This window comes from Meleagris gallopavo, chromosome 10 (assembly GCF_905368555.1).
Source record: "Meleagris gallopavo chromosome 10, MGAL_WU_HG_1.1, whole genome shotgun sequence".
Classification (NCBI taxonomy): domain Eukaryota; kingdom Metazoa; phylum Chordata; class Aves; order Galliformes; family Phasianidae; genus Meleagris; species Meleagris gallopavo.
In genome coordinates this window covers 7,086,306-7,104,148 of record NC_139413.1, presented here as the reverse complement: position 1 = coordinate 7,104,148, position 17,843 = coordinate 7,086,306, and the positions used below count along the sequence as shown (strand labels likewise).

Sequence of the window (17,843 nt, the reverse complement as noted above, 5' to 3'; positions counted from 1 at the left end):
ACTTTTTTTTTCTTTTCAATACAAAGCTGTCCACAGCACGGCCTTGAGATGGACAAGATGCATAAGAGCTCTCTTTCTTATTCCATTAGATAACACTAATTGTAGAAAAAAACCTGAATGAAATATGGTTTCGGGTAGCCTGTAGGGTAGAACGTAGCTGAATATTCTGAACTACTATTCTATGTTAATATAACCATAGAATAGAATGGAATCATTGAGATCCTTTTCAACCCAGACCGTTCTATGATCATCTAGTTCCAACCCCCTGCTATGTGCAGGGTCGCCAACTACCAGACCAGGTTGCCCAGAGCCACATCCAACCTGGCCTTGAATGCCTCCAGGGTTGGGGCATCCACAACCTCCTTGGCCAACCTGTTCTAGTGTGTTGCCACCCTCTGTGTGAAAAACTTCTCCTAATATCTAACCTAAACCTCCCGCCTCAATTTCAAACCATTCCCCCTTGTCTTATCACTATCCATCCTCATATATACACATACTCCCTCCTGTTTGTATGCTCCCTTCACGTATTTGAAGGCCACAATGAGGTTTCCCTGGAGTCTTCTCTAAGCAAAAGAAGTCCAGTTCTCTCATCCTTCCTCATAGGAGAGGTGCTCCAACCCTCTGATCATCTTAGTGGCCCTCCTCTGAACCCACTCCAGAAGCTCCACATCCTTCCTGTGCTGGGGGCCCCAGGCCTGGACGCAGTACTGCAGATGGGGCTTCACAAGAGCTGAGTAGAGGGGGACAATCACCTCCCTCTCCCTGGTGGCCACCCCTCTTTTAATGCAGCCCAGAACACAATTGGCATTCCAGGCTGCAAGCGCACACTGCTGGCTCATGTCCAGCTTCTCGTCTACCAGGACCCCCAAGTCCTTCTCCGCAGGGCTGCTCTCAAGGAGATCTTCCCCCAGTTTGTGTAAATACCTGGGATTGCCCCAGCCCAAGCGCAGCACCTTGCACTTGGCCTTGTTAGATCTGGTATTGAAGTACCTACAAAATCCAGGTAACATCAATTCTATGCTAGTAATTTCTATTAAAAATACATTCAATCTGCCAAAATTCAATCTTACATAAATTACAGAAGGCATTATGGATATACTTATTCAGACCAAAAACACGTTTTCCACAACACAGCTTAAATTTCTTTCAAAGTCACTAAAGATGCCATTGTTAATTTTCAAGTCAATTTCCACAACGGAATGACAAAGTCTGTAGGATAGACCAGAAAACGAGCATAAGGAAGTCATTTCATATAGCAGTACAATTTCTTTGTCCCTCAGAAACATGGACAAAGGAATACCTGCTTCCAAATAAAATTTTCCACAAGAATGAAAGTTACTTTGAAGCAACAGGGAATCGGTTCAATGAATTTAAGCACAATACATGATAAAACAACTTATTAATATACAATGGCTGGAAATCACTTCCAGTTGAGGGAATCAACATGGAACAAGTATTGGGAAATAGCAGATGTTTATCTGTCTGGCCAAGCTGAAGTAACTCTACCAAACTAGCTAGTATGCAGGGCACCGGAAGCAATTTTAGCAGTATGTCCATGAGCACAGCAAGGAGTTGCTTTAAAAAAAAAAAAAAAAAAAAAAAAAAAAAAAGACTCACTTTCCAAGTTAAAATCCAAGTTCTACACAGACTATTAACAAATACTACTTAAATTTATTACAGGGATCACTGGAGAAAGGAGTTTTCCATATGTTTTGTTGCCTTTCTCAGTTTAAGCATTCTTGTTAGAAGAAAAGGCCTCAGGTATTTAAGACAGTTACTAAAGCTTTGTGGTTTCCACTGTAAATCCTCTATATCCCACAAAACTAGCTGTAAATGAGGATACTTACCGAATGGAGCTGCAGAAACTCATGCACTAAAGCTCTTGAGGAAATACGATACATGGAAAGAATCAATACAGGTCTCATACCCAAAACAGATGAAATTTGGGCAGCTTGGAGACTTCCAGCTGCTCAGTCGCACTACTTAACACTAACTTAAGATCTACATCATGATTTTCCACTTTATTTACTACCAAGAACTAGGAATTTTTGAGATTGATGAAATGCCTCCATATTCACACAAATGATAGGCACAGTGGTAAAAAAAAAAAAAAACAAAAAACAACACAACAGCTGGTGAGAAGATGAACATCAAGACCTGCAAGTCTCTCAATCAGCCTTTAAGGATCCATGCAGCAGGTCCAACAACTCAAAGAAGCAGCCCAAGTGGGCAGGAGAGGCCTGTGCCCTGGCAGTCAGCCTGAGGGGCCACAGCTCTTCAATTCATTGAGACGCCTTAAAAACCAGAAGGCAGCCAAAAGGAAAGGGTCTTTCTGAAGCTTTTTTGGGAACAAATGGTGCAGAAAGAAGGAGCTGAGCAGGTTGCAACAGGCAAGCTCTTCCCCAAAAATCTCAATTTCTGTAACAATTTCTGTTTTCATTAAAAAGTGTCAAGTTCATGCTGGGAGTGTAGGGAGAGTGGTTGGGACGACCTGATCTTATAGAGCAGACACTTGGAATGAAAAAGTCTCATAAGACAAGCAGAGTAAGTTTATTTTCCACAGTTTTTAAACTGCCTCTGAACGTTTGGTACTTGTGCTCATTGGCCTCCTCTCCCCTGCTGTGCTGAATCAAAGCTTCAGAAAGTCCCTGTTCTTTTCAGAATGCAAAAGGAACACTTGTGACAGGCAGGAAATGCTACAACTGACACTGGCATGTCACTTCAACAGGGGAGAACTGCACGACCAAAGATGCTGCACAATCTAAATGAAATTATGTTGTCCGTCCCCTGGAAAGAAAATCTTCGTTTAGCACTTAAGATCAGCAATAATTGGATGTAAAGCCTGGGGGAAAGACATGAAAAAAACCCAAATATAGCAAAGAAAAATATATGAGAGACAAAACTATATTATTGAGGGAAGATCTGTTTCTAAACAGCAGTCAAATATGCAAAATCTGCATATAATGCGAAAACAGAACAAAGTAGTAGACTGAAAGCAACAGCATTTTGACTTTTCAATTGCATTTTGAAGCTCTCCAGACCTGTGCTCTTCATAAGGAGCTGTAAGATATCTGGAGACTTAATTCCTCTTGGGTAGCTGGAATGTCTGTTCAGTTACTAGAAAAAGACTCAATTGTGAAAAATCCCGTTGAAATGTTTCACTGGGCAGATGGTGGACTAAGCCCTCCTGCCTTCGAGAGATCATCCGGTCTTTCCTCCCTAACAATTTTGTAAAGTGCTTAAATCGCTTACTGACTGATTAGAACAATTATAAACTACTCATTAGAGAACATAAAAATAGGTACACAGTTTCAGTTATCGGAAACCCTTTCTGTTCTTCCACAGCCACTGAAGATGGATCTATATTGTTGTGTTTTAAATTTTAAACGTCCAAAGATTAGTGGAAACACTTGGGAGCCATTAGAACAGTGCAAAATCCGGACCCATTTACACAAAATGCAGCAAGTGCGAGATGTGTTACAGAACTTACAAAGAAATAGTGAAAATTTGTTAAGAAAAATAAAGGCAGGCAATACTGACACTTGTGGTCATTTCTAGATTGCTGTTTTTCACTCAGTTACAAATGTGCTTCTGATAGTTAAGAAATACACTGTGATCACAGAGTAGGCACTCAGATTAAAAATACTCTGTAATCCCCTCTGCTCTGAATGATATATTGGAAAAGTATCCTTTTTGGATCGTTGAGACCAACGGCCACTGGCCGAGTGCATAATTCTTAACACAGTTTAAGATCAGCAATTATGACGTTCTGTATGAACACATTTCCAGAGGGAAAAAGAGAAGTTTTGAAGTAAAAATAACCACCCTTGAAAACACTGTCATTACTCATTTTGAATTGTCACTTGACAGGGTTTTCAACACATTGAAACTTAAAAAATACTACATTTTACTCTGATAAAATGGAATAATCTTTGCAGAGTATTTGTGAAGTATTCATAAAGCATGATCCAGATGGAAAGATTCAATTTACATGTCAACTGTGATGCACGTGTTTCGTTTAACTTTCAGGGGACCTGTAGCCATCAGGCAGAAAATCATCTTTCTAAGCAGTACACCTGACTGTTGCAACCACTGTCAACTCGTTTGAGAAACTTCTGTTACTGCTGCCAAGAGAAAGCTTTACTTAAACGACTCCTTCCCAGGGTTTAGTTTATCTTAAAATTAGTTTGACAAGATATGACTGCTCTCTAAAAGAGACACAAACTAAATTTCTGGATAAAGTATTCCGAAGTCTCACACCTTTGTTTTGCACAGATATACTGCACAATTATCAGTCTTGTGCACAAGTTACTCTACTTACCTTAAATGACTTTCTGCATCTGTTTCTAACGTGGTATAACTCACTGCACAGTCAACCTTGCACTGGCCATGTTAACTCTACAGCATTCCTTACACTCACACAGCACATCTGCACATCACTAAAACTCCTCCTTAGCCTTAGTAGATCTAAGTATTTCAAACACCAACACTGCAGCTTCTAATTTAAGATGTAACCATGGCAACATCAGAGAACATACTACCCCTTGGATCAAGAACAAGCAGACCACTGACCCTTCACAGTGAGATTTGGCCAAAATAAAGCTCATTCCAATCCACTACCACAGCAAGACTACTTAAACCTTCAGGTCACACTTACAGAGCAAAGCAAGTTCCGCCCTCCTGAAACACCCAGGAACACACAGTACTGCACAGAAGTACTGAAAAAGAAAGTTCTATAAAAGGAACTTTTTTTTCTGAAACGTTGACTATCTCAGCCTACCATCGCATACACAGACAAATCAGTGGGAAGAGGGGTAGAAGGGGGAGCAGGGAAAAGTGCTTTTCTTTACACATCCACAAGATAAACTAAGACCTGCTCATCCTTTAAATGTGAACAATAGGTGAACAGAAGAAATGGTTCACTAAGATTTAAAAATTCCAGATTCAGCTTGTTCATGATGCAAGATGTCAAGTTTGACATAGCAACATATAACAGTTCTGCCTGAAGTTCACAGCCTATGCACAAGTGATATGGTCACTTAATTTAAAAGCCAGAACTAATGTCATTGCTTTCTATCTAAAAAATAAATGGCCCTTGAGGTTTTCGTACCTTTAATATTAACGTTTAGGGGAAGAGAAAAACACCAGTAGGTAAACGTGCTACTTAAAATTCACAGCCATTTGGACATGCATTTTAGGTATGATAGAAACACGAGTAAATTAAGCCAGCAGAAACTTTTGTCAGTGGAAACACTATGGATCTCAGTGAGCATTCGTTGAGATTTAGAACTTGTTTCTCAAGTACATTCTTATATGTCTGATCTGAAGATTGAAAAATTAGTCAAAATTTACATTACTTACATCAAAGTAAGTCAACAGAGGTTAAGTTAACCACATGATTATCTCACTGCCTGCTGGTAGTCCAGAGTACAGCAAGCTGACAGAGCTAACCTCTCTCTGTCATGTTTGTACACGCACAGCAACAGACTATATACCCTATGTAATATACAGAAATGTAAACATACTGTGTGTTTAAATTGCAAATCCAGTAGATGGGGCACACATACATCCTTTCAAAACACTGGTTCTGAACTACTCATTGAAGTCCCAGAACAGTAAGCAGTGTTGGCTGGAAGCATCTCCTCTCCCACTCCATTCCCTCACTAGCTGCCTCTCAAGCCCATCCTCCAGCTTTTTTGAAATTCAAGATTTCTAGAATGGAGAAGTTTTATTTGTATTGAATTCTTGGGGAATATGGTCACGTTCCTAAAACGTTCCCAGGTAAGATGATAGGATTTGCAGAAAATGTCATTAGAACAGGAAATGCATATATTAAATACAAGACTAAATTAACAGAGAAAGTAAGTATGCATAGGTGATTTAGGGGAATATAAGTCCAATCATGTTTCTAGTAAGTCACCAGAACAAGCGTCTAGAATAGTAAAACACAGCGACTGTCTGGAGAATCATTATGCGCTAGCAAAGGAAGCACCTCCCCAGTTCAACCAGAGATACCATATGATAGACCCATTATATTTTCTTTATCCTTTGGCTAAACAGACAAAGAAAAATAATAATAATAATAATCAATCCAAATCACTGAATTCATTCTCTTTTCAAAAAAGGATGGGCAAACACTTGGGTAGGAATGCTGCTAGCTTGCCATCTTCAGCATCCCCTACCGAGAGATTTTTTTTAAAGCATACAGCAAATAGAATGAGGTGTGTCAGCACAGAAGGGCCAGTTACTGACAGGACAGAAATTACTGACAGAAACCCAAATTCCACTAGGAGCAGAAAAACATATTCTATGATATAGATATGCCTGTAATGTAAGAAAGATACTTTCTGATCCATCAGTAATTGAAATAAAGCTTAACAGTTTATACATGAATGCCTTCCAACTCAACTGCCTAACCTGAGTTTACAAAAAGCAGCTTTTATAGGGTAAAAATATGAAACACGTAAAGCAAGTACGAGCAAAGAAATATATATTTTCCTCACCATAGGAGCACAAAAAATTTTTTTACTGAAAGCACCAAATGGGTTAAATCAAGCTTTGGTGTTTAAATGCTTCTAATTCCTTTGCAAAGCAGAACAGCCCTTGGAATACTGAAATAGAACATCTCACATTAAAAATCCCCCAGAGAATCATAAGTTACAGTGTCAAGGAAAAGTGAAAACAATTTGAAAAAACCCTCAATCATTCATTTAATCATCATACAATTTTTATACTATTCACCTATCATCGTGCTTGCGCTGAATATGTATCATTTATCAAATAGGAGGAAGAGTCTGTAAAGGTTTCTGGCTGCCTTTGGGTTTAGTCAAAATGAATGCAAACAATCACGTGGGATTCAGCCAAGCAGTGACGTTAAATTCTGCTCTGTCAGAAGACAGCATCTGTCAAAGCCCACATTTAAACTGCTGCCTGCCTGTGCAGCAGCCGAAGGACTACGGAATGGATTTAATAGACCAGAATCCTCGGTTAAAACAGCTCGAAACCATTTCTACTACTGCCTAGCAACAATGAAGGAGGAAAGAGAGACAAATCCTATTACTAAAGGCAACTGAACCACTACATGCTAGCACTCACTGCTAACATTACCGTTAGAAATATGGATACTGGGAAGAGGAGAACGCAGCACTGCATTGTCCGACAAGGGAAACACCAGATGTAAAAGCTCCAATCTATCGGCTGGGAACGCCAGACAGCCCCGACTGCCGGAGCACGAACAAAAACTCCCGTCCTTTTGTTCGAAGGATGAACAAAAAGCCCCAAGACAAGGACAACACTTATGAGCAAGGAAGGTAACACAGCAACGAGCCGACAGATGGACAGATTGGATACTGTGAAAAGCAATCGCAGGAAGCAGACTGTTGGGGGATGTGCGCATGTTCGATAGCATCTTTTTTGCTGAAGTGATGGCGTGCCAAAACTATTTTCTGTGGGTATAATCCTCGCACCATAAATGGCCTGACCAGGGAAGGTATGTCAAATCCTTGTGTGTGATATTCATTCAATTGTCTGTTACCTTTCAGCCATTACAGATAATGATCATTCCTAATTTGCAGAGCCCAGAGTTAAGGTGTCTGTGAGCAGTGGAAAAAATTCCAGCAGGTTTTCCTTTCACCGTGCAGAACAATGTCACTACCTTACACATTTAATGCACTGCTTACAGCCTGCTGGGGGTACAGGAGGGATTAAAGGGATAACGTGGCTACTGTAATGATTGCATTTAACTCAAATTAAAAACTTAAACCCCTCCAATTTAGGGAAAAAAACAGTTAGAAATCCTCTCAAAGTAGGTCAGAATTAATCCTTATCGGAAGTAATCTTAAAGCACTGATAAAATGGCCATGATACGACACACACGGAGAGCACTGAACCATCCAAACAGACCATGCAGTCAAATTACATTATCTAAGGAGTACCTTCAGACCTTTCTCACGCTTTTTTTTTTGTTTTCCTCCCCCCTCAAACACAGCAAAATGTCATCAGGCTAATACTGACCGAGCATAATTTGGGAGCGTGCATAAGATCGGACATGATCTAAGCCATCAGCAGCGCAATCAGGCACCACATTTTACAAGTAACATCAGGCTCCGCTGACATCCCAAAAGGAAACCTTCACACACTGTGCACTCAAAATGGTGAGCACGTAAATTACCTCATGCCATCATTACGATCTCTGTTTAATATGAAAACACTGACTGTTTAACTTGGATTGCAAAATGGCACTCAGTCTAATTGTCATTCATTTCTACATTTTGTTTTAATTTAAATACTTCAATTGTGGCAAACAAGCAGGAAGACGGCTCGCTATTTACAGTGCAAATTTAAGATCTAAACGTATAGCAATTTAATACACTACGGGATGAAAATGCTTCTCTATAGAACCTACCAATAAGCTGTAATAAATCATTAATCTGTCAACATAGCTGTGTTTACTTTGTGCAAGGCACTCACCCGGCTCACATCACTTTTAAAGCTTTTCCAGGAGTTTTAGAACAAAAAATACCCTGCCTTCTGGCAGTGCTCCCGGAGCAGCATGCCTACCAGCAGTGCCACTTTCCTATCTGACATTTCAAAACCCAAACATCAGAGCTTATCTTGATTATTGCCTGTTTTGAGCACAAGCTGAGTGCAGTTGGAGTGAACCAGGGCACGACTCTGTGAGGCCTAAAGCACAGCTGCTGCTCTTCATCAGAACACCGGCTCAGGCTCCTTTGAACTCTTCCCCTTGATTAAAGGGTTTGCCCACAAATCAAAATATGAAAATGCAGAACGTGTAAACAGGGAGTCGAATGCTTCAGACTGCAAAGTTGTAATTATAGAGCAGAATTGAAAGTACAACACTAGTAGAGCACAGACCACAAATAAAAACTCAAGAGGCATTCACAGTGAATATATTTGGCATTCAATCATACATCAGAGACTGCACAGCCAAGTGCCAAAATTCAAGAGCCATCCTAAGTCCTATCTTCAAAATGCACAGCTGTATGCAACAACGTGCTTTCAGAGCACAAGGTGACTGCACGGAGACCTTGGGCTATAGTTAGTAATTTGCTTTCTGTTTTGTTGCAGTTGCTGTGTCTCGAAAGCTTATTATCCACTGCATATTTGGAGATGTTTTACACCTGAATTACAAAGGAACTGATAGACAGCATTACTTGGGTTTTTTTCTAGCTGTAAGTTCTATAAAGCTAGGAAATAGATGGGGGTCCTTCCTTTATCCATACAGAGTCTTTTGAAAGGGCAAACAGGGATCTAAGACTCTCCAGGAAACCTCCCACCTTGAAAAAAAAAATAAAAAAAATCAAGCAAACATGCAATGAGAGAGGACTCTCTTTATAAATAAGTCTTTATGATGAGAGATGAGACTAAGACTTTAAGAGATTTAATATGCAGTATGTGAACGTGCAGTCTAATAAAAGCACAGAACACTTCAGCCATTACAACCCTATTCTGGGGCAATTCCTCTGTGCAACATAGAAAGGCAGCACCTGCGAGCAGTTTTCAGTTTACACAAGTGTTCTTATAACAAGATTCTCCCTTCTCCTGTGTGAAATTGGTGGCACAAGAAAACACGACTTCAAACAAAAATTAAAAACGGCTGAGTAGTACAGTGCAGATTTGCCAAAGTATTTGTACCTAATGACTGAAGTTTTATAGTGGCATAATTCAGCGTGGCGAAGTTAATTCTGAATTACAGCTGCTGTTCTGCATTTATCTCCTCATGAAATTCTTGTTTTCACTTCTTCCTGAGCCCCATGCACATGAAACAGAATGGCAATTAATCAAATATTCCCACTGCTGCCTCCCAAACCCGTATCGAACAATTAGTTTCCCTGAGATCTAGGATATCCTTTGAAGTGACATTTATGTTTGCTCATGCAGCGATATTCATCCCAAGTAGCTGAGCGCTCATTTAAAACACTGCACACTGCAGAGAAAGTAAGAATTATGTTTGGAGAGCAGGCTTTTATTTTCTAAGCATATAAAAGAAGGTGCAAGCGGTCGGATAAACACACATCTTCCCCATCGGGGGCTTATTTCCTTTTTATTTAAGGTGTAATTTCTGAGCCAAGAAACAGAGCAGCGTGGAATTAGAGATTAATTCTCAAGCAGCGTACTTCAAGCACAGGCTTAGCATTTGAAGGCTGGAAGATAGTTTTTAAGAAAGGTAGCTCAGGAAAAAATAAAATCCCAAATATTTTCAGAACGCAATTCACAAACACTGCGTAACAGCACGGCAGGGAAGAGTTCAATGTATCACTAGGCAAAGATTTTGCCCTTTCACTCAGCAGTAAGGAGCACTGTTGCCGTTTTAGATAACGTTTATGGTTACAAACCCGTTAAAATCCCCACTTACTTGCTCCTCCTGGTGGAGGTTAATAAGATAGACAAACTACAGTTTCAACTCAGTAACTGCAGCAGTAGTTCCCCCTTGCTTCTAAATATTGAGTGATGTCTTCTGCATATAGGTTATTCTGTTTACATATAAACTCACACAGTAACCAAAACGAAGTTTAGTTACACATCTGTCCGTATCCTTTCTGAAATCTCATTTTTCCTTTGCATTAACTCAGCAAACTGAATGTTAGTCACACACAGTAATATATTATTCAACAGCCATCTCTTCATAAATTACTTCTTTACTGTGCAAAATCGTGTAATTTCCCCATATAACATGTTACTTAGTTTTTAAATGCAGAAATTAATCCAAATATTGGTTTTAAAAGATAGCCAAGTAATTAAGAAATTACACATTTATATTAAAAATAGCATTTTCTGTGGAAGCCTTGTTCAGCTGTCATCCTTTTTTTCCCTATACAAAACCCTAGGGCCCAGAAATAAATTAGAGCAAATTGAAAATCACAAACGAATTGCTACTGTGCAGTGAAAGGCTCATTTACGAGACGATGTGATCAGCTTTTAATATGCAGCATCATGAAGCTGCCATATTGACTCTGCTCTTGAATATGAAAAAAAATTTAGGAGAAAATGAACCACAGACTACTTTGGCACTCTTTCCTACAGTTACAGCTGCTATTACCACTACTTCACCTTTCTGCATGATAATAGAAGTATAGTAGATGCATTTAAATTCTCAGAGGAAACAAAAACTGAAAATCACATTCATCAGACTGCTTGCCAGAAAGTAACTTACTGCTGTGCAGCTTTACTTCACGTTGATGTCACTATTTACTTAAGATCTCTATCCACTGCAACTCAACAGCTTAACAGTAAATCAACTGCATGCCCGCCTGGTACGAAAGCCAAATATTCAATACTCTCTCGTTGCGGAGCAGAGGGTTAAAGGTGTCTGAAAGGTGACCAAAATTGTTATTGTGTGTTACCATCTAAGCACCGTGCAGAGAGGTTACTGGACCCTGAAAATTAATTTTGACAGGTGCACCTTCTCTCATTGACTTTCTGAACACAGTCAGGGCCGGTGGAGACACGTCAGGCAGTGTACTGTGACTAACAGAACTCCGCCATCATCAACCTTGCACTGTCTGTCCCACTACCACCACACAACCATTTTACTGTAGGAGTTTTAAACTGAGCCATACTAGCCTCTACACATCACATCCATTTTAATTAATGCCAATAAACTTTCCAGCTGCTCTTGAGCTCTTTTCATTTAGCCCTCCTCAAGCACTGCACAAGGATTTCATACTCAGTAGATATGATGCTACTTAAGACTCCTTTACACTTTCCCAGCTAGCGTGATAATTTTTTTCCCCTGTTTATTTCATCTTTGGTACCCAGGATGCTTTCCAGAACTTCTATCATAAAAGTATGCATTTTTAAAACCTAACAAAGCAAGTAATTTCAATTGTAAAACAAGCTTGGCTTTTGGAAAAAGAAAAAAAAAAACAAAACAAAACCAACAAACAAAACCCTAAACTTTATTTATGGGTTGTTTCCTCAAAAAACAAAGCTCAATTTAATCTATTTTTATCTATTTTCTCATTGTAGCCTCATATTATGTGCAGGTAAAATAAAAAATGTGTTTGGTTTTCTCTTTAAACCCTTCCAGAGAGAGCCATTTGCAGAGAATTACTCGACATGAACAAAAGGAAATGAATACCAAAGAATAGCAGTGGATTTGGAAAGGAAGCAAACAGCATTTTGCTTGGCCATTATCTCACACCCCATCACTGGATTCTTACAACATGCTTCAGTGGAGAAGACGACACTGCTGCCTTGCAAAGATGACCTGGAATACCAAAAGGTCTCTATTTCGCACCCATCTTATTGGTCTGATCTCTCTCGTGTTTCTTTTTGCTGTGTTTCTGTTTTTTAACCATCACGACTGGCTGCCAGGCAGGGCAGGCTTTAGAGAAAATCCCATGACTTACACAATCCGAGGATTTAGATCTACAAAAAGCGAGATGAACCACAGCTCTCTACGGAACATGTGGAAAGACGCCGTACCTCAGACCCTCAGGCCTCCAACAGTCACCAACCCCAACAACACTGACCTGTCGCCGCAAGGAGTGACTGGCTTGGAAAACACCCTCAGCGCTAATGGAAGTATTTACAATGAGAAAGGCACTGGGCATCCAACCTCATATCACTTCAAATACATCATCAACGAGCCTGAAAAATGCCAGGAGAAGGTCCCTTTCCTGATTTTGCTCATAGCTGCAGAGCCAGGCCAGGTGGAAGCCAGACAGGCCATTCGACAAACCTGGGGTAACGAAAGCCTAACGCCTGGCATTCAAATTGTTCGCATCTTCTTGCTGGGGCTAAGTACCAAGACAAACGGGTACCTCCAGCGTACCATACAGGAGGAAAGCAGACAGTACCATGACATCATCCAACAAGAGTACTTGGATACCTATTATAATTTAACCATTAAAACTCTGATGGGAATGAACTGGGTTGCATCTCATTGTCCAAGCGTTCCCTACGTCATGAAAACTGACAGCGATATGTTTGTCAATACAGAGTATTTAATACACAAGCTTCTGAAGCCAGAGCTTCCTCCGAGGCACAAATATTTTACAGGATATTTAATGAGAGGTTACGCACCTAACAGGAACAAGGACAGCAAGTGGTATATGCCACCTGATTTGTACCCAAGCGAACGTTACCCTGTATTCTGCTCTGGAACCGGTTACGTTTTTTCTGGAGATTTAGCAGAAAAAATCTTTAAAGTCTCCTTAGGCATCAGACGTTTACATTTAGAGGATGTATATGTGGGGATCTGCCTTGCCAAGCTGCGAATTGACCCCATGCCTCCACCCAACGAATTTGTCTTCAATCACTGGCGAGTTTCTTACTCCAGCTGTAAATATAGCCACCTAATTACCTCCCATCAGTTCCAACCTAGTGAACTGATCAAATACTGGAACCACTTACAACAGAATAAGCACAATGCCTGTGCCAATGCAGCAAAAGAGAAGGCAAGCAGGTATCGCCATCGTAAACTGCACTAGAAGGACAACATTCCCTCTGTCAAATGTATTCCATGTGCAATTTGTAAATATTGCTGAACGCATGTACAGTGAAAATGGATGAGCTTAATGGGACAGCCTTTAGTTGATGCCCATCACATAGTGGAGTCTGAAAATTATTTTTTTAATTTGAAAAAAAGTATAGTTCTTGATAACACTAATATTATAAAACCATAACCAAAAGGTTTTCCCAGCAAATTTGAGGAAAAAAAAAAAATGGAGATATAATGATTTTTTGTGTTAATGTGCAATAATAAGCATGCACACTCCAGTGGTACAATTGCTGACTTATGTGCCAATAAAATCTAATTGAGCATATTTTCCACACAAATTTTATTTTTAAGACAATGCATTCATAGCTCTTGCTCTTTTAAAATGTAACAATTTCTTGTCTAGGATTGCTATAAGTGAAACAAAAAACAAGAAGCAAAGGAAATGCACAAAGGGAAGATGAATCTTACCTTAAAATACCACATGAAAATTACCACACACTTCTTAGAAATGCAGTACACTTAGCAGCATCACGTTTAAAATTAAGACATCATTCAACAAACTCTAAAACAATGCAAAAGCACTTCCTTCAAGTAAGTCCACTTCTAGCAAGGTTGCTTTTTTGGCAAGGGAAAAAGAATAACTGAAAACAAAGCTCAGAAAACCATTACTTTGCACATCTCCTTCTGAAACTCATAGCAGGTGTTCTCGATTCAGGTCTAGTTTCTCCCCCAAGTTATTCTCTACAGGTTATAGGGTGAGACCCTGAATCTGGGTGCCAATTAGCACTGGCACCTGCATGCAGATTCATTCAATCTGCTGTTTATTTTCTTACATAACTTCAAGGCAGCTCCAAAGGGTAAAAAGAAACGCAAAAGCCTTTCACCATAGTCTCAAAAATGTCCCATTTTGTACAAAGAGGGAGAAAACCAACTCAATCTTGATTTGTTTTACTACTTACTGCCTATCAGAAAAAGGATCAGTTAAGCTAAAATAGGACTGCAAGAGGAAATTAAGCCAAACTTTACCTTACAGGCAGAAAGGTCTAAGTCATAAGACTGACATTTCCAGATAGAATTATGGGCAAAACCAAAATGGAAGAAAAATTAAAAATTAAAACTACAACATCTGTCACTGAAAACAAGATGGGAGAAGTAGGCTAAATCTACTTGCAGGTTTTCAAATTTTTTAACAAGCAGAATTTTAAAGTTTCTTTTCCAGTGAAGCAGAGTCGCATCGGAATCACGTTATTGCTACTTGTCACAGTAAGCAACACTCACCTGTGATTTAGCAGCAGAGGATGGAACTGTGATTAGTTTTGTTTGATCAATACTTTTTAATTGGATAAAACACAATTATTTGATGTACTTTTATTATTTAATAAAACTGATTATATTTATGGCCCTTCAGACTTCACTTATTAATGGTAAAGCTACTCAGGAGGAAATAATTTGCTAGCATTACCTGACTTTTCCTCATTTCCCCTAATTCTTAGTTTTCATTCCATGTACAAGACAGAGATTCCAAAAGGTGTTTGTTTTCCTTTGTAATGAAAAGATGAATGTTATAACTGAGCTCCCAGCAACACTGTGTCTATTTCCAGGACCTCACACATTTAAGCAGACTGTGTCACACTGAAGTAGCACTCCTACAAAATGCCAGGAAGTCCTACTGAAGATGGCTATTGGAATTTGCTCTCCATTTTTTTTTTTTTTTCCATGGTCCTCCAATAAACCATCACTCGCTGTATTTAAGGTACGATAATCATATGTTTGTGCATTTCCTACATACCTCAAATAATAGAGGACACTTCTGTGGAAAGCGAGAGTGTTTAATAGTAAATATCTACACAAAGGTCTTCTCAAATTAACCAGACTGAAAGTGCATTGACTTAGTTTTGTTGAAAGTTACTGGCATTCACGTGACACTGCTGCAACAGAAAACATCTTTGGGAGTATTCTTTGAACGCTCATTTGTAGTTCTCCTCACACTCCCAGCTAACACAAGCCACAGCTAACACCCCAGCTGAAAGCTGCCTGGCTTATGTTAACTACACCCATATTAACAATTATTATGCTATACAAGCTTAAAAGAATCACAAGCAATTGTCAGACAACTAGAGAAAGCCACGTACTATCCAGGAGCATTTGGCTGTAGAAAACATACAGTCACACAAACAGCCTCTCCTTGAGTCACGCTGGCCAAGGACACAGTCCTCCCTCCTGGAGGTGGCTTCAACACCATTCCCTGCCTTCAGCACTTTCAAGCTAGAATGTAATATAATGTACTCTACTTGGACTTTCCCGACTCTGGCTAGTTCAAAATGCTGCTACTGGCTTCTGGGTATGGTCCAAGAGGTTAATAACTAAACCTTAAATAGTTTGGCACTTTAATTATGAAGTTTGGCAGCCAAACAACCTCTCGGGTACTCCGCTTTGGAGCTCATGCACGATACCAATCTGCCCGAGTTTGGCAGAATTATGCTACAATACCTATGAGTTCAGCACACTGAACTTCTTTCTAGTTAAAATATAAGATGATGCAAGAAAAAAAAAAAAGCCATTTATAATGTTCTTTTAAGAGCCTAACAATTTTTAGAAATTTGAATTAGTACTTGAGTATAATTTGAAAATTATCTATAAACATAACATACTCAAACCATTATCTAAACAGTCAACAGCTACTTAAATCTTTTGTCTCCAAGTATTGTTTTCTTGCAGTCTGTTATGAGGCTTTCAGAACTGGGAGGGAGAGCTTGTTTGGTGAAATATGCAATTACAGAATGAAAGATCTCTCTTTGCATTCTTTGTGTTGTTACCACTCTGTAGCTTGGGTTGAAGCTATTTGCCCAATGTAGAAGAGCACAAAAACAGCTGATGTTAAGAACAGTGCAATTATTAATGTCATTAAAACCTTTGACAAGTTTTCACACATCCTATCCAACATAAAGCAGGACTAAAAATGCATTGTTAGTAGCAATAGGATACAAGTTTCTATCTGAGATTAATGTATCTGCAATGCAGTAAAAAAAAAAAAAAAAAATGCATAACACCAGTTTGCTTACCAAGATTTGTGTAATTTTCTCTTTAAATGTCTCTGTACATTTGTTTCAGTTTGAGCAGAAATACAAAACCATCTAATATGACTCTGAATTTATTAAAGAAAATAGTCATCATCAGCACCGTCGTCACGGCAAAGAAATACTTTGGTAAAACGAAGAAAGAGAACCAAGTGAAATGAATTTGGTGATTTTTCTTCATTTAACTTTCAACTAAGAATTTAAGCATTCATATTACACAACCAAAATAAAGTTCCACAAATATCTTCCACCAACAACAGATTTATTGGTCTCCAATTGTATTAGTAACCAGAATTATTTGCAGATCATTCCACATCGTACCTGAGCATGGAAATTGCACAAGTACAGCTGCTGGAGTAAGAAAGCTGATCCTATTCCCAACCACTGATCCATTTCTCACAGAGCAAGTTCATGACATATTCTACATGGAAAAAAACTACACATAAAGGTACTTCCAAGCCTCAGTGGTTCCTTGGAGGAAATAAGATTAGTGTCCATTATGATATTTATGTAAATATTATGAATTTTTTCTCTGCTCTAGAATTTAAAATTATATCCTGACAGCAACCTAGGAAAATAAGACAGATGTTGTCAGGTCAAGCAGACTGAAACAATGATTTAAAAACTCACTGTCTCTGCAATGCAGTCTTTTAAATGAAAGTCTTTTAGGCCATCTTTACAAATTTAATAACATATTATCACACATTAACGACTCAAAATCAATGTGAGATCAGGCATGATTTGAGCATGGGGAAAGAATCTAGAAGCCACTGCTGTAGACAGCCCCAGCACCATCCCTGTTCATTGTCCCAATACACTAACGAAATACCCCATCACACTTTGATCTCAAATATCTACACTGTCCCACAGTGAAAAAAAAACAAAGAAAAAAAACAACAAAAAACCAACACAACAACAGAACACCTACAACCTTATCTGTAGAATGAATGCCCACTGCCATTTGTGAAAACTTTCCAAGAGGAGATGAAAGAGATGACGCTATCATAAAAGTTACTACTTTTTACATCTGAGCTATTAGCAAGGTTAGTAACTGCTTTGCTAAAGCATCAACAGTTGTTTGTATCTTTTTTTATTTTGAGAACACGTTTTTCAATCCTTACTTCATGCTGTCAGATAACACAAGTAACCACAGGACAATTTATTTACACTATGACAACTGTATAATTTTATGGAATTCTATGGAATTTTAAAAGCATTATCTTCATTTTTCATTTCTGATTTTTTACTTAGAAAGCAATGTGGGATTTTAGGTAGAGCAGAGTCTTATCCCCCTTCCTGAC

At 39.0% G+C, this 17,843-nt stretch overlaps 2 protein-coding genes across 3 annotated transcripts in view; one reads left to right on the top strand and one right to left on the bottom strand.

Annotated features, from left to right (window-relative positions):
• CDC73 (cell division cycle 73) overlaps positions 1–17,843 on the bottom strand; it is a 100,575-nt gene that overhangs the window by 33,563 nt on the left and 49,169 nt on the right. The window lies entirely within an intron of this gene.
• B3GALT2 (beta-1,3-galactosyltransferase 2) lies at positions 6,653–16,255 on the top strand. 2 transcript variants are annotated; one of them, XM_010715674.4, is made up of 3 exons: positions 6,653–7,489; positions 7,988–8,153; positions 12,050–16,255. In XM_010715674.4, the coding sequence occupies exon 3, from the start codon at positions 12,186–12,188 to the stop codon at positions 13,452–13,454; it is 1,269 nt and encodes a 422-aa protein (XP_010713976.1). In that variant the 5' UTR covers positions 6,653–7,489; positions 7,988–8,153; positions 12,050–12,185; the 3' UTR covers positions 13,455–16,255. The 2 variants fall into 2 exon arrangements, with proteins under 2 accessions (XP_010713976.1, XP_010713975.1); XM_010715673.4 differs by lacking the exon at positions 7,988–8,153 and having other exon boundaries at positions 6,657–7,489.

Excerpts from the sequence above, each read along its gene's own strand:
- B3GALT2 (XM_010715674.4), top strand. The coding sequence starts at position 12,186 with ATGCTTCAGTGGAGAAGACGACACTGCTGCCTTGCAAAGATGACCTGG.